General features: G+C 37.0%; 1 protein-coding gene across 1 annotated transcript; it reads right to left on the bottom strand.

Moving 5' to 3' along the window:
* Positions 1–2,519: 2,519 nt before the first annotated feature.
* LOC127410097 (cytochrome P450 2J2) lies at positions 2,520–11,060 on the bottom strand. Its single transcript, XM_051645160.1, has 9 exons — positions 10,639–11,060; positions 10,190–10,352; positions 7,540–7,689; positions 5,282–5,442; positions 4,937–5,113; positions 4,607–4,748; positions 4,221–4,408; positions 3,863–4,004; positions 2,520–3,705 (listed from the first exon to the last, which is right to left on the bottom strand). The coding sequence occupies exons 1-9, from the start codon at positions 10,849–10,851 to the stop codon at positions 3,530–3,532; spliced, it is 1,512 nt and encodes a 503-aa protein (XP_051501120.1). The 5' UTR covers positions 10,852–11,060; the 3' UTR covers positions 2,520–3,529.
* Between the last annotated feature and the right edge of the window lie 1,998 nt (positions 11,061–13,058).

The raw sequence follows: 13,058 nt of genomic DNA, 5'->3' as shown, positions 1-13,058 counted from the left end.
CTGCCGCTAACTGTATGTTTTTTGTTTTTGGCACCATTCTGAGTAAACTCTAGAGACTGTTGTGTGTGAAAATCCCAGCAGATCAGCACTTACAATACTCAAACCAGCCCGTCTGGCACCAACAATCATCCATGCGATTATCTAATCAGTCAATCGTGTGGCAGCAGTGCAGTGCATAAAATAATGCAGATACGGTTCAGGAGCTTCAGTTAATGTTCACATCAAACATCAGAATGGGGAAAAATGTGATCTCAGTGATTTGGACCGTGGCATGATTGTTGGTACCAGATGCTTGCCACTGACCCTTTAATTGCATTTAGGATTTCATTCAGTGGGTTTATTAGGCTACATTAAAACCCAAAAGTAATTACATTCAGATTCAAAAGTACCCTTTAATTAAATTTAGGGCTGGAAGTGTTTTGAGCCTTTATTAAATTTACAATCAAAAGTCATTACATTTAGACCCCTTATTACATTTAGGACCAACAGTTATTACATTTAGGGCATTTATTTAGAACCAAAAGTTATTACATTTAAGGCCTTTAATACATTTATGTCCAAAAGTTATTAAATTTAGGGCCTTTTATATGCAATATCCTGAATATATCTGTTAAATAAAGATTTTAATATTCAATATTCCCCATATGTTTAGTTTTAGGACTCTGGTTCAATCCCCATTTTTATGTGCCTCTTCCCTCTGGCCTTGTGCTCATTTCCCTTTTGTGTTTTTGGTTTTCTGTTACCTCGTGGTGATCTCCCAGCTGATTGCACTCTGTAATCAGCGTGATCACTCACACCTGTTTCTCATCTCTCTCTGATTTTCTCTCCTATTTATTCTTCCTCTGTCTAACACGCTCTGCCAGATTGTCTTGTGCTGTTGCCTTATCAACTCTAGCCTGTTTAGCTTGTCAAGTCGTGGTGAGTTTAAGTCTTGTTAATGCCAACTCTCAGTCCAGTTCATCTACTCCCCATTCCTGTGCCTTCCTGGAACCCTCTCTGCCCGGAATTCATCCTCCTGCCTGTTCTCCCAGCTCTGAGTTTGCCCAAACCTCTGTCTTGGTTACCTCATTGGATTTTTGTTGTGTTTTTTTTTTTTTTTTTTTTTTAAACTTCCATTAAACAGTCCTTCAATCAGCTCCACATTTGGGTCTTCTGTTATATCGCCTGACAGTTTAGAGCATTTATTACATTTACAACCAAAAGTAATTACATTTAGGCTTTTTTTTTTAGGAACAATTTATTGAAGTTATTACATTTAGGGCCTTTTATGGGCAATATCCTGAATATATCTGTTAAAGATTTTAATATTCAATAAACATCCCCATGTAAACTCTGCTCTGTAATGTGTTTAGACTACTGATGAAATAATGACAACATGTGCAGTGAAGTCTCTCTTGAAAGAATTTCCATACTGTTGACTTGACAGCAAGCATACATGCACTTTAATCTTATTCACACAAATGTGTAACTACTGTACATGCTATTCTGCAAAATTCTCACAAGATTCACATTTGCTTCTGCTGAGGTTGAGGTAGGGTTAGGGTTTAGATTAGGGTTACAGTGGATTTAAGATTAGGAGTTAAGGTTAACAGTGTAACTACATATGTAATCAAAACAGGTATTTTAAATGTAAGTACAATGCAACAACACATATTAGGGCTGCGCGATTATAACGAAAATTGCAAATGCCTATTATTTCCTTTGATATTGTAATTTTGATTAATAGAATTTACATTTAAATACTTATTTTCTGTGGGGCAGTTGCATGCCATATTCTTTATGTAGGCTATGCATCAAAACAACTTGAGAACTGTGTTCTTGAATTGCTTTAGTATTTTAATTGCATGAAAAACAAAAAGTGTTATTCAAATGTTTAAAAAATTGTACACGGATTAAGTTAGACAGTAAGCATTATTAAAATGCCTTTCGACTAATTTAAACGCGTCAGATTTGCCTTTGCATTTATGTACACAATGGCCCAAAAAATTTGTTGTAAATAGAGAATTTGTGCACAATAGGAGTACATCTAAATGGAATGCTGTAACTGACACTTTTCACAATAAAATTGCGACAGCTGTAATTGTAATCTCGATTATTTTTTTGATTAATTGTGCAGCCCTAACACATATGTACTGTATATAATAAGTACATTTTATCAAATGCTTCAGTACATAATAGTTAAAGACACCTACATATAAAGTGGGTCCAAAACTATTTTAACCAAAGCTGAAGTAGATCTTATTTAATACATTTTCCATATGTTACTTTTGTAACAGTTATTATTTTTGCAACAAGCAATGTATTATTTTCATTGCTTGCAGCTAAGCAGCAAATGCCTTGGCAATGCAGATGTATTGTATTAGTTATGCCAATAGAGCACACTCAACAGTAAACTAAAACATGTCTCTGAATGTGTTTGTGAGCTGTCTCTAGTAATACATTACCTTGACTGAACTGTAATCCCATACACTTGCCTTACCCTCCACACATCCTATATAGGCCATTGTCCTTTAACATAATAATAATAATAAAACTTTATTTTCTATAGCGCCTTTAAAAGTTGCATCTCAAAGTGCTTTACAAGATAAAAATAAAAATACATTGAAATACAAAAAACAAAAAGAACAATTTAAAAGAATACAATAATAATCACATAATAATCACAGAAAAGCAACCCTAAAAAATGTAGTTTTAAGAGAAAATTTAAAAATACTAAAAGATTCAGCATGTCTAACCTCAGAGGGAAAAGAGTTCCACAGTTTTGGAGCAAAAGAAGAGAAGGCCCTGTCACCCATAGAACGTAGACGAGTAGGAGGAACAGTTAAAAAAAACAGATTCGGAGGAGCGGAGATCATGTATTGGAGTGTAGGAGGTTAAAAATTCAGACAAGTATTGAGGGGCCAAACCATGCAAAGCCTTGTAGGTAAACATGAGAATTTTAAAGTCTACATGAAACTTGACAGGGAGGACTCCAAGATAGGAGTGATGTGATCACTTGTCCTGGACCTAGTCAAGATTCTAGCAGCAGAGTTTTGCACATACTGCAACTTATTTAAGGTAGATTTAGAGACCCCAACAAGTAAATCATTGCAATAATCAATATGAGAAAATACAAAAGTATTGATCAGTTTTACATAACACTGACACACACACACACACACACACACACACACGCACACACACACAAAAAGAGAGAGAGAGAGACAGTGAGAGATCAATCTATAAATGTAGAGAAACATTGTACACTGCAATAAAATTTGCATTTGGACAGGTCCTCTTAGTAAGCCAAGTTAAAATAAAAAAAATAAAAAATATTATTAAAAGATTTAAAAATTACAACTTTATTCTCCTGATTTTACGACTTAAATCTCGTAATGTTACAACTTTATTTTTTTAAATATTACAACTTTATTGTATTAATGTTACGACTATTCTTGAAACCTTTTTTTTTTTTTTTTTTTTTAAGATTTTCATTTTTATTTTAACGTGGCACTAAAATGCTGTCGTACCTTGCCTCTTAATATGGCAATCAACGAGGAGTGAAACTTGTTCTAAATGGCTTTGGGGAAAGTGTCATTCCAAATTTAAAGTCCAGACTTGTTTGAGTGCCCACTGGAGGAGAGAGAGAAAAGGATTGTAGAAGGGATGTGAAGAAAAGAAAGAGCTCCATATGGGCAAGCGATTCTCCTGGACATGACCGCTTCCCTGTGAGGACGAAGGAAAGACAGATGTTGAGGTTTATATGTTGTACAGACAGTGACTTGCTAAATAAATAAATAAATAATCAATATTTTATCTCATGATTTACCACGTTTTATATTAATTATATGTTGTATGCATATAAAGAAAAAGAAAAAAGAACCTGCTGAGAAAGGAATAAAGGCTTCAGGTTTTTCAAACTCCCTTTGAGTGTTGAGAAAATTTTCTGGGTCAAATGAATGTGGTGACTTCCACTTGGTTTCATCAAACAGTACTGAGGTCAGGTTAGGTATGATCTGTGTACCCTGAATATAGAATTGTATATTTATTTGAGAGCAGTGGAGGTAGTGGTTAAATTGTCATTTATTTTTCAGATGAAATAAACATTTATACTAAACTATTATCCATTCTTTTAAATATTAGTTTGATATCTTGTTGTAAACATTTGTTTGACATTTGTGTGATTTGGTAAGAGTACAGCTTACATTCATTTTGTCCATTCAGTTCATTTCCAATCTCACCTTTGGAATGAAATATCCTCCCAATATTGTGTCCTCATTTGTCATTCTTGGCACACTAAGGGGCACCACATTGCCCATTCTCTGGACCTCATGGATAACAGCATCAGTGTATGGCATGCTGGGTCTGTCATCAACGTTGGGTCGGCGTGATCGTCCAACTACATTGTCTATTTCAGCCTGGACCTTCTCTGAATGGGTAAAAATTAAACTCAATAGTAAAACAAATTATTTAAGTCCTAATTATCTTTTGAGACTGTATGCATTTTATAACAAGCATGAACTTGAATTTATTACTGAAATTGACTTGTTGAAATAGAAACAAGTTTACAGCTGCTAATGTGAAATAAAATGAAAATCATCACATTGACCATTTTGGAGCATATTACCTTGGATTTCTGGATATTTCATCATGTATACAAAGCCCCACAGAAGAGTGGTAGATGTGGTCTCAGTTCCTGCCACGAACAAATCAAGCAAGGCATAATGCAGGCCCTCTTCATGAAATCCTGCTTCCAGATCATCTTTCCTCTGTAAACCACACAGAGACAACCAACATAGGGAAGTCATGTTGGTTAACGCAGCATCATAAATCGGAAGTCTTTTACCCGACTAAACAAGTAGAACAATGGGTATATTTCTGCATGTTTATTAATTACTGTATATTGTGTTTTTAAACAAAAAATAATATGGTTATATTTTCTGTAAATGAATTATACCTTCTGGATCTCAGTGAGGTAGCAGTCTATGAAATCTCTGGGTGAGGAAGGGTCCCAGTCTGCACAATGTTTGTCCACCTCTTCCTTAATAAAAGCACACACTTGCTGGAAGCAGGAAAACAGATCTTTATGGGGTCCTGGGAGGAGGTCCATTACACGAGGGAAAGCGGCATAAAGCTGTAACGGACAAGTTGTGCACTTTTTAAAAAATGTATGCACCTTTCATTCAGCGCATTTTGTTTGACCTACACCTTCAGTAGCATTTCGCAGTGGTAATGATAGAGCACTACATCTCATCATAAACGACCATCAGAATGAATGCTGGGCCTCACAGCCAGTCAGTACCTGAATCCACACTGACCCTTGTAGTTTAAGGGCTTTAGACATCAGACTGAGCATGTTCAGAAACCTCTGGTCAGTGTACTCAAACCTTCTGCCAAAAACCATTGAGCAGATGATGTTGGAGACAGCATTGTTTATCAAGAAATGAGCATCGATTGGCACCCCTGATGAAATATAAAATACAACATAAGGTGAGGCTGGTGTTTCAGTGATAAAACCTTCTTAAATAAACCTAAACTAGATTTTTTTTGGACATTTTGCATAACGCAAAAACAATTGTCACCAGAATGCTGGGGTGTTATAGTTGGTTACCAAGGCATTGGTCTTCCTTCACCCTCAAACTACTTATTTATTTGTATATATCAGAACATTTTGCAATAAACGTATAATATTTTTTTCTATAATTATAATCAACAACCTAAAATCAATAGTTTTATATATTTCCATCGTTTTTTATCTGATTACGTAATTCACAGTACTTCATGGGATTGTAGTTTGTGCCCTTGTGAAAGACGGCAAGTAAACAGTCTTGTACCTCTGTCTTTTTATTTGATTTTCAAATACTTTTTTTTGCTTCAAATCAAAGTTTATAATGTGATTTACAAACTTTGTGAACTCTTTTATGAAGAATTTTTTGAAAAATAATTGGGAAAAATTCTTCCAGAACCCAGATGGCTGAAAAAGTGGATGGGCACAGTTGCACTCTTTTGGCCCTAGCCCACTGAGTAGTTTCTACATTATTTTGGTTCCCATATTTGTCTTGGGCCTGGTTTAGAACAAACCCCAAATCCTAACTATGAGCAATAAATAACAATAGTGATGCTTGCCTTAGCTAGTTCATACAGTAGTGGCCAAACATTTTGGCACCCTTGGTAAATATGATAAAAGAAGGCTATGAAAACAAATCTGCATTGATTATCCTTTTGATCTTTCAATAAAAAAAAATCACAAAAATCTAATCTTTAATTGAAGTAAAACAATTGAAAGAGGGGAAATATCTCATTATTAAATAAATATTTTTCTCCAAAACACGTTGGCCACAATTATTGGCACCCCTAGAAATTCTTATGAGTAAAATATATCTGAAGTATATTCCCATTCATATTTTACATTTTTTAGTACACCTGGGTGACTAGGGACATGAAATTGTTCAGCCATGACTTCCTGTTTGACAGGGGTATAAATATGAGGTAACACAGGCCAAATTCCCTTAATCATCAATCACAGTGGGTTAGACTAAAGAATATAGTTCTGATGTGTGGCAAAAGGTTGTTGTGCTTCACAAAATGGGAAGTGGCTATAAGAAAATAGCCAAAGCATTGAAAATGCCCATTTCCACCATCAGGACAATAATTAACAAGTTCCAATCAACTGGAGATCTTAAGAATCGGCCTGGATAAGGACATGTCTATATTGTCTCCACGCACAGTGAGGAGGATGGTTCAAGCGGCCAAAGAATCTCCAAGGAACACAGCTGGAGAATTGCTTTTTTTATCAGACATCACCACAAGTTGTTTGGGAGGGTTTCAAGAAAAAAAGCCTCTGCTCTTATCCAACAACAAACTCAAGTGTCTTCAGTTTGCCAGACACTACTGGAACTTCAAATGCGACCGGGTTTTATGGTCAGATGAAACAAAAAAAGAGATTTTTGGCAGCAAACACAAGAGATGGGTTTGGCATACACAGAGATGAAGTACCACCCACACAGTTATATGTGGTGCTGGATCTTGAATGTTGTGGGGCTGTTTTTCTGCCTGAGGTCCTGGACATCTTGTTCGGATACATGGCATCATGGACTCTATCAAATACCAACAGATACAAAATCAAAACCTGACTGCCTCTGCCAGAAAGCTTACAATGGGCCCTGGTTGGATCTTCCAGCAGGACAATGATCCAAAAAAAGGTTGCAAAAAGTATTGAATAAAAGGGTGCCAATAATTATGGCCAATGCATTTTGGAGAAAAATATTTATTTGATAATCAGATATTTCTCCTGTTTCATTTGTTTTACTTTAATTAAAGGTTAGATTTTTGTGAATTTTTTGAATGAAAGATCAAAAGGCTAAACAATGCAGATTTTCTTTTCACAGCCTATTTTGCACATATTTACCAAGGGTGCCAATATTTTTGGCCACTACTGTATGTGTTAGGACAGCAAAAATATAATGCAAACTTCTGACTATAACAAAAGTGTGGTAAACCTAAAGAAAGTCGGGTTGTTATTCTGATGGTGACAGAATTACTGCTGCTGATGTACTTTACCATTGGTATCCATGATGGCCTGGTGCAAGAATTTGTACTCTTCCATAATGCTGGATTCCAAGCTCCTCTTTCCCACACCAAAGTATTTAAGAGTACTAAGAGCGAAACGCCTCTGTTGCTTCCAGCTGTAGCCGTTATTGAATGTTACACCTGTTGTCAGACATCAGCACACAATATGGAGGATTACTTTTTAGTATGTAACTTTTTCTGTGTTAAAATACTTTCTCCTATCCCAGCTTAATATGCATTGACAACTATTAGTAAACATTCATAGATTAATTTACTCGAAAACTGTAAAAACAGTGTTACTGTGGCGCTTATGAAAATTGCTGTTTGTTTTGAAATACCCACTTAGACACGCCCCAACAACGTTACTCAATCAATGACATGAGTTGGGGGCGGGACTATCTCTTTGTTTGTTCGGGAAAACATAATAATTTACAAAAACATCAGTACTATGTTTAGTGTTATCAGTGATGTTTCGTCGCCCTGCGGATTGCGCTAAAACCTCAGCTGAGTAGTGGAGCAACTGTTCCAAATCGTCTTCTGGTGATTGTTTGTGCTCTCGAATCGCTTGTTGCTGTATTTCTCACCTGTAAATCACTGTGGCGCTTATGAAAATTGTTCTGTTTGTTTTGAGAGACCCACTTAAACACGGCCCAACAACGTTACTCAACCAATGGTATGAGTTGGGGGCAGGACTATCTCTTTGTTTGACCAATCAACAAAGGGGGGGGGTTTCAGAAAGCAAAAAGCAAAAAGTTTTTTTTTGCAATGGACTCTATGCACGGTCACTTCCGCATTTCGCCTCAGGGGGCACACTTCCGGCGCAGAGCCGGAAACTATTTCTTCATACGCTGATAAATGTTGTCGATATGACTCAGGGGAAAATTACTTTTCACACAAGTTTCTGTGGATGACGCTGGACAATATCCATCGCACATTGAGACGCGGAGCTGTTGCTCCATCCAATAAAAAGAAGATGTGGTTTAACAACGTGTATTTTAAGATATTTCGATCACAATGAGGGTGAATATTCACAAGCAATAGACCAGCACTGGCTTAGCAAGGTCCCTGTTTCCGACTGTATATTACACATGTAATTATTTAGATTTATTTCGCTAGATAAAGTATAGCCCTCTGTGATATAATATAAGTTAATATAATATGACAATTGATGATACTCCAACTTCTCAGCAAATGCTGGAGTGAACGATAATATATTTCTTAACGCAGTGACACTTACATTAACCATACAATTTGTCTAATAGTGGTCAAAATTTGTTTATTGTATTGTATTTATGCAGTATATAATTTATACTTTCAGTAAAATGTGCGTTAATTAAAATCGTGTCCCGTTTCTGAGAGATTTGTGCATGTGCAGGTCTCTATCAACTGAAGAGAGAGAGCACTGATGATGGACAAATGCTTATAAGAAGTGAACTTTTTATTTATTTGCAAAAAAAAGGACAATGACACAGTAATTTGATACAATAAATATAGATTAAATTGTGTGTTAACACTTTACAGTACGGTTCCATTCGTTAATATACATGAATGTATTAGGTACCATGATCAAACAATTAACAATATATATTTTTACAGTATTAATCTTTGTCAATATTAGTTAATAAAAATAGAATTGTTCTTTGTTAGTTCAAAGTGCATTAACTAATGTTAAAATATTTAACATATATAATGTTAAATAATTCTGATAAAACTTTTGATTTTTAAAATATATTAGTATGTTGAAATTAACATTAATTAAGATTAGTAAATGCTATAAAAGTTTTGTTCATTGTTCATTCATGTTAACTAATGTTAACAAATAACCTTATTGTAAAGTGTTCCCAATTGTGTTATTGGATCATTACTTTTATATTTGAATATTGTGGTGTGATATTACAGATTAAATGAATAAAAACGAATGAATCCTCAACTGTAAGTTTTTTTTTTTCTTTTCTCAGTAGTGCTTTACTACATGCTCTGACTATGGGGAAAACATAATAATTTACAAAAACATCAGTACGATGTTTAGTGTTATCAGTGATGTTTCGTCGCCCTGCGGATTGCGCTAAAACCTCAGCTGAGTAGTGGAGCAACTGTTCCAAATCGTCTTCTGGTGATTGTCTGTGCTCTCGAATCGCTTGTTGCTGTATTTCTCACTTGTAAATCACTGCATAGTGGCTGGATGTAACTTTGCACACAGCGGAAGTCTTACACAACAGTTTAATAGTGCTCGGCCGTTATGCAAGCTTCAGATCGTATGTATTTACACTTTTGGAGCTCATTACGGAGCTCATTTTTTTTTTTTTTTTTTTTTTTTTTTTTTTTAAACATTTACTAAATAAAAATCACATTTGTTGTGATAAATCGCTTTTTTTTTATTTTTTTATTTTTTTATAAAGAATATTAGTTTGCTATATCTCTTGACACTTTCGCGTTAGCTGGATACGATACCGGAGGATTGCTATCTGAAAAACGTAGGCTCTGTTCAGTGTCCATTCCACTTCATCTTTAAAAATGTAAATTGCAAAAGAACCCATGTGGATTTTTTTTTGTTTTGTTTGTTTATCATGGTGGTCATAACGTATATCTATACTGAGCTACAAAGTCAGACCCACCCCCCTTACCAAAAATGAATGCATACCTTGGCACTTGATTATTCTTTTGAGCACATCATTAGTTGGACGGCCTGTGAAAATGTTTGCTTGATCAACAAGAGCTTCCTTTACCATGTTGTAGGTATTCACAACAACAGTGTTTAGGCTTCCCAGACGCAAGCTGTAAATGTTGCCATAGTGGTCTGACATCTGCAGGAAATCGGTAAAGATGAGGAAATAAAATAAATTTTAGGAAAACAATATTGATTCTAACCATAGCCCCTTTCAAGCTAAATTAAAAACCGAAAGACAACAACAACAAATATATATATATATATATATATATATATATATATATATATATATATATATATTATTATTATTATTATTATTATTATTATTATATAATATGAAATATAGTATGATTTAGATATATTTCGCAGCTGTGAGCCTTAGAAATCATACTATATTTTTGTCTTTAGTGACTGTGAATTACCTTCGCTAAGTGAATGTGAGGTTGTTTAGCATCCAGATTGAAAATATTCCCAACAAAGGGAAGAGGTGTAGGTCCAGGGGGATAGTTTCTGGGGTTTCTGTTTCTTAGCTTGTTCAAGATCAGGAGACAGAGGACGACGAGAAGCAGTATTAAAGACACCGTGTCTGTCCACAGAACTGAGGCAAAAGACAGCAAAACATTGTTCAGGACCATTTTTACGCGTTTATCTGCTTAAACGTGGTCAGTGAAAAGCTTAAACTTGTTTACAGTGCTTCCTTCCTGGTTACTTTCGTTTCTCCGACAAAAAAAAAAAAAAAAAAAAAACATAACATACACACACACGCGCGCGCGCGCGCACAAAACAACAACAAAAAAACTATTTTGGCGACATGATGGCCGTTGGAACAAGTTGCTTGATTCTCTCTTTTGTCACTATACACACCTGTTTCCTGGGGGTCTTACTGGGGAAACGAATGTGGGTGGGACTTCTGCCGCAAGTTGTTCTACAGCGTTCCCTAGCTCTGGCTGCAGTCATTTTAAGACCCTGTTTACAGCTAGTATAATAAGATGCGTTTCGGATGATCTGATCACAAATGGTCAGTGCTAAATATAGTTGTAAACGGGGTGCACAATATTTTGTGATTGGATCACAAAACACACATACAGAGGTAGTCAAAATCCACATAGCATGTGAGGTTTAAAATGCTGTCCTGATGCATCCTGGACAGCAGAAAAACACCACCTCTCACCTGTCAATCATCTGCCGAACAAAAGTTTAAACTTACTTGCGGATTTAACAGGAAATAACCGTCCGATCGGAAAACTTGAAAAAGCAACTACATACCCAAGTATGAGAACTTCACAGCTCTTCCTTAGTGTGTCTGGGGCATACTCTCATGGGGCTGAGTATGGCTGCTGCGTTGCGAGCTCTGACACAACATTGCAGTTTTTTGTTTGTTTTGTTTACAATTCGTATGTTTTTTTGTCTTGGATGTTGTCTGCCTTATTGTCTATGACAGACAAACACTTTTGGACATTGGTTCTGCAACTGCACACCGTAAACTGGACTTCAAATTCCTCAATGCTGACCCGCTGTTTACAAACACGGCAGCGGAGCCCTTTGTCTGGGCAGCCCGGCCGCGGAAACACAAAAGGAAAAGAGGAAGGAGAGCCGGCATTCTCGTCAGAGTAAGACATCGTGCAAATTGACCCCCGCTACCCAGTATTCTACTGGCAAATGTTCAGTCTCTGGAAAACAAGCTTTGCGAGCTGAGAGCGCGGATCTCTTTCCAACGAGAGACGAGGGACTGCTGTATTATCTGCCTTACGGAAACTTGGATGTCTGCTGAGATTCCAGATTCAGCCATCGAACCCGCGGGGTTCTCCATGCACTGAGCGGACAGAGAGAAAGACCTCTCAGGTAAAAGCAGAGGTGGTGGTGTATGTTTTATGATCAACAAATCCTGGTGTTATCAGAGCAACGTACATTCTATCAAATCTTTCTGCTCTCCTGATCTGGAATTTCTCATGCTTCTGTGCCGACCATTCTGGCTACCGAGGGAATTCACAGCGGTCATTATCACTGCTGTGTACATTACCCCCACAAGCCGACACAGACCGGGCACTCAAGGAACTGTATGGGAGTATAAGTGAGCAGGAAACTGCGCACCCTGAGGCCATGTTCATTGTGACCGGGGGATTTAACAAAGCCAATTTTAAATAAATTGCACCAAAATACCACCAACACATCAGTTCCAACACACGAGGGGACCGGGTTTTGGACCATTGCTACTCTCCCTTCCGGTATGGCTACAATTCCTTCCCTGCCCACCATTTGGCAAATCAGACCACTCTTCCATTCTGCTTCTGCCCGCTTACAGGCAGAAACTGAAACAGGAAGCACACACCCTCAGAACATCCAGTGCTGGTCAGACCAATCAGACTCTATTCTACAAGAAGTTCCGGTCCGCCTCTGATGACGACATCGAGGTTTACGCTGAGAGCGTAACGTGTTTCATCAGAAAGTGTGTAGAGGATGTTGTTCCGACCAAAACAATACGGATCTACCCCAACCAGAAGCCATGGATAAACAGCGATGTTCATGCGGCACTTGATGCACGGACCTCCGCTTTTAATTCCGGGAACGGGGAGGAGCATAAACAAGCCAGTTATGCACTCCACAAAACTATCAGAGCAGCCAAACGCCAGTACAGGGACAAGATTGAAAGACAGTTTAACACCACCAACTCTAGAAGCATGTGGCAGGGAATTAATATCATCACGGACTTTAAAGGGAATAAAAACTCTGCCGTGAACAACGCTGCCTCTCTCCCGGATGAGCTAAATACTTTTTATGCTCATTTCAAGGGAAATAACACCGCCCTTGCGGAGAGAGCTCTCGTGGCTGAAGCTACAGAGGT

This window comes from Myxocyprinus asiaticus, chromosome 19, assembly GCF_019703515.2.
Source record: "Myxocyprinus asiaticus isolate MX2 ecotype Aquarium Trade chromosome 19, UBuf_Myxa_2, whole genome shotgun sequence".
Taxonomy (NCBI): domain Eukaryota; kingdom Metazoa; phylum Chordata; class Actinopteri; order Cypriniformes; family Catostomidae; genus Myxocyprinus; species Myxocyprinus asiaticus.
Note: the sequence above shows the minus strand (reverse complement) of the source record. Positions and strands in the feature narration are given on the sequence as shown.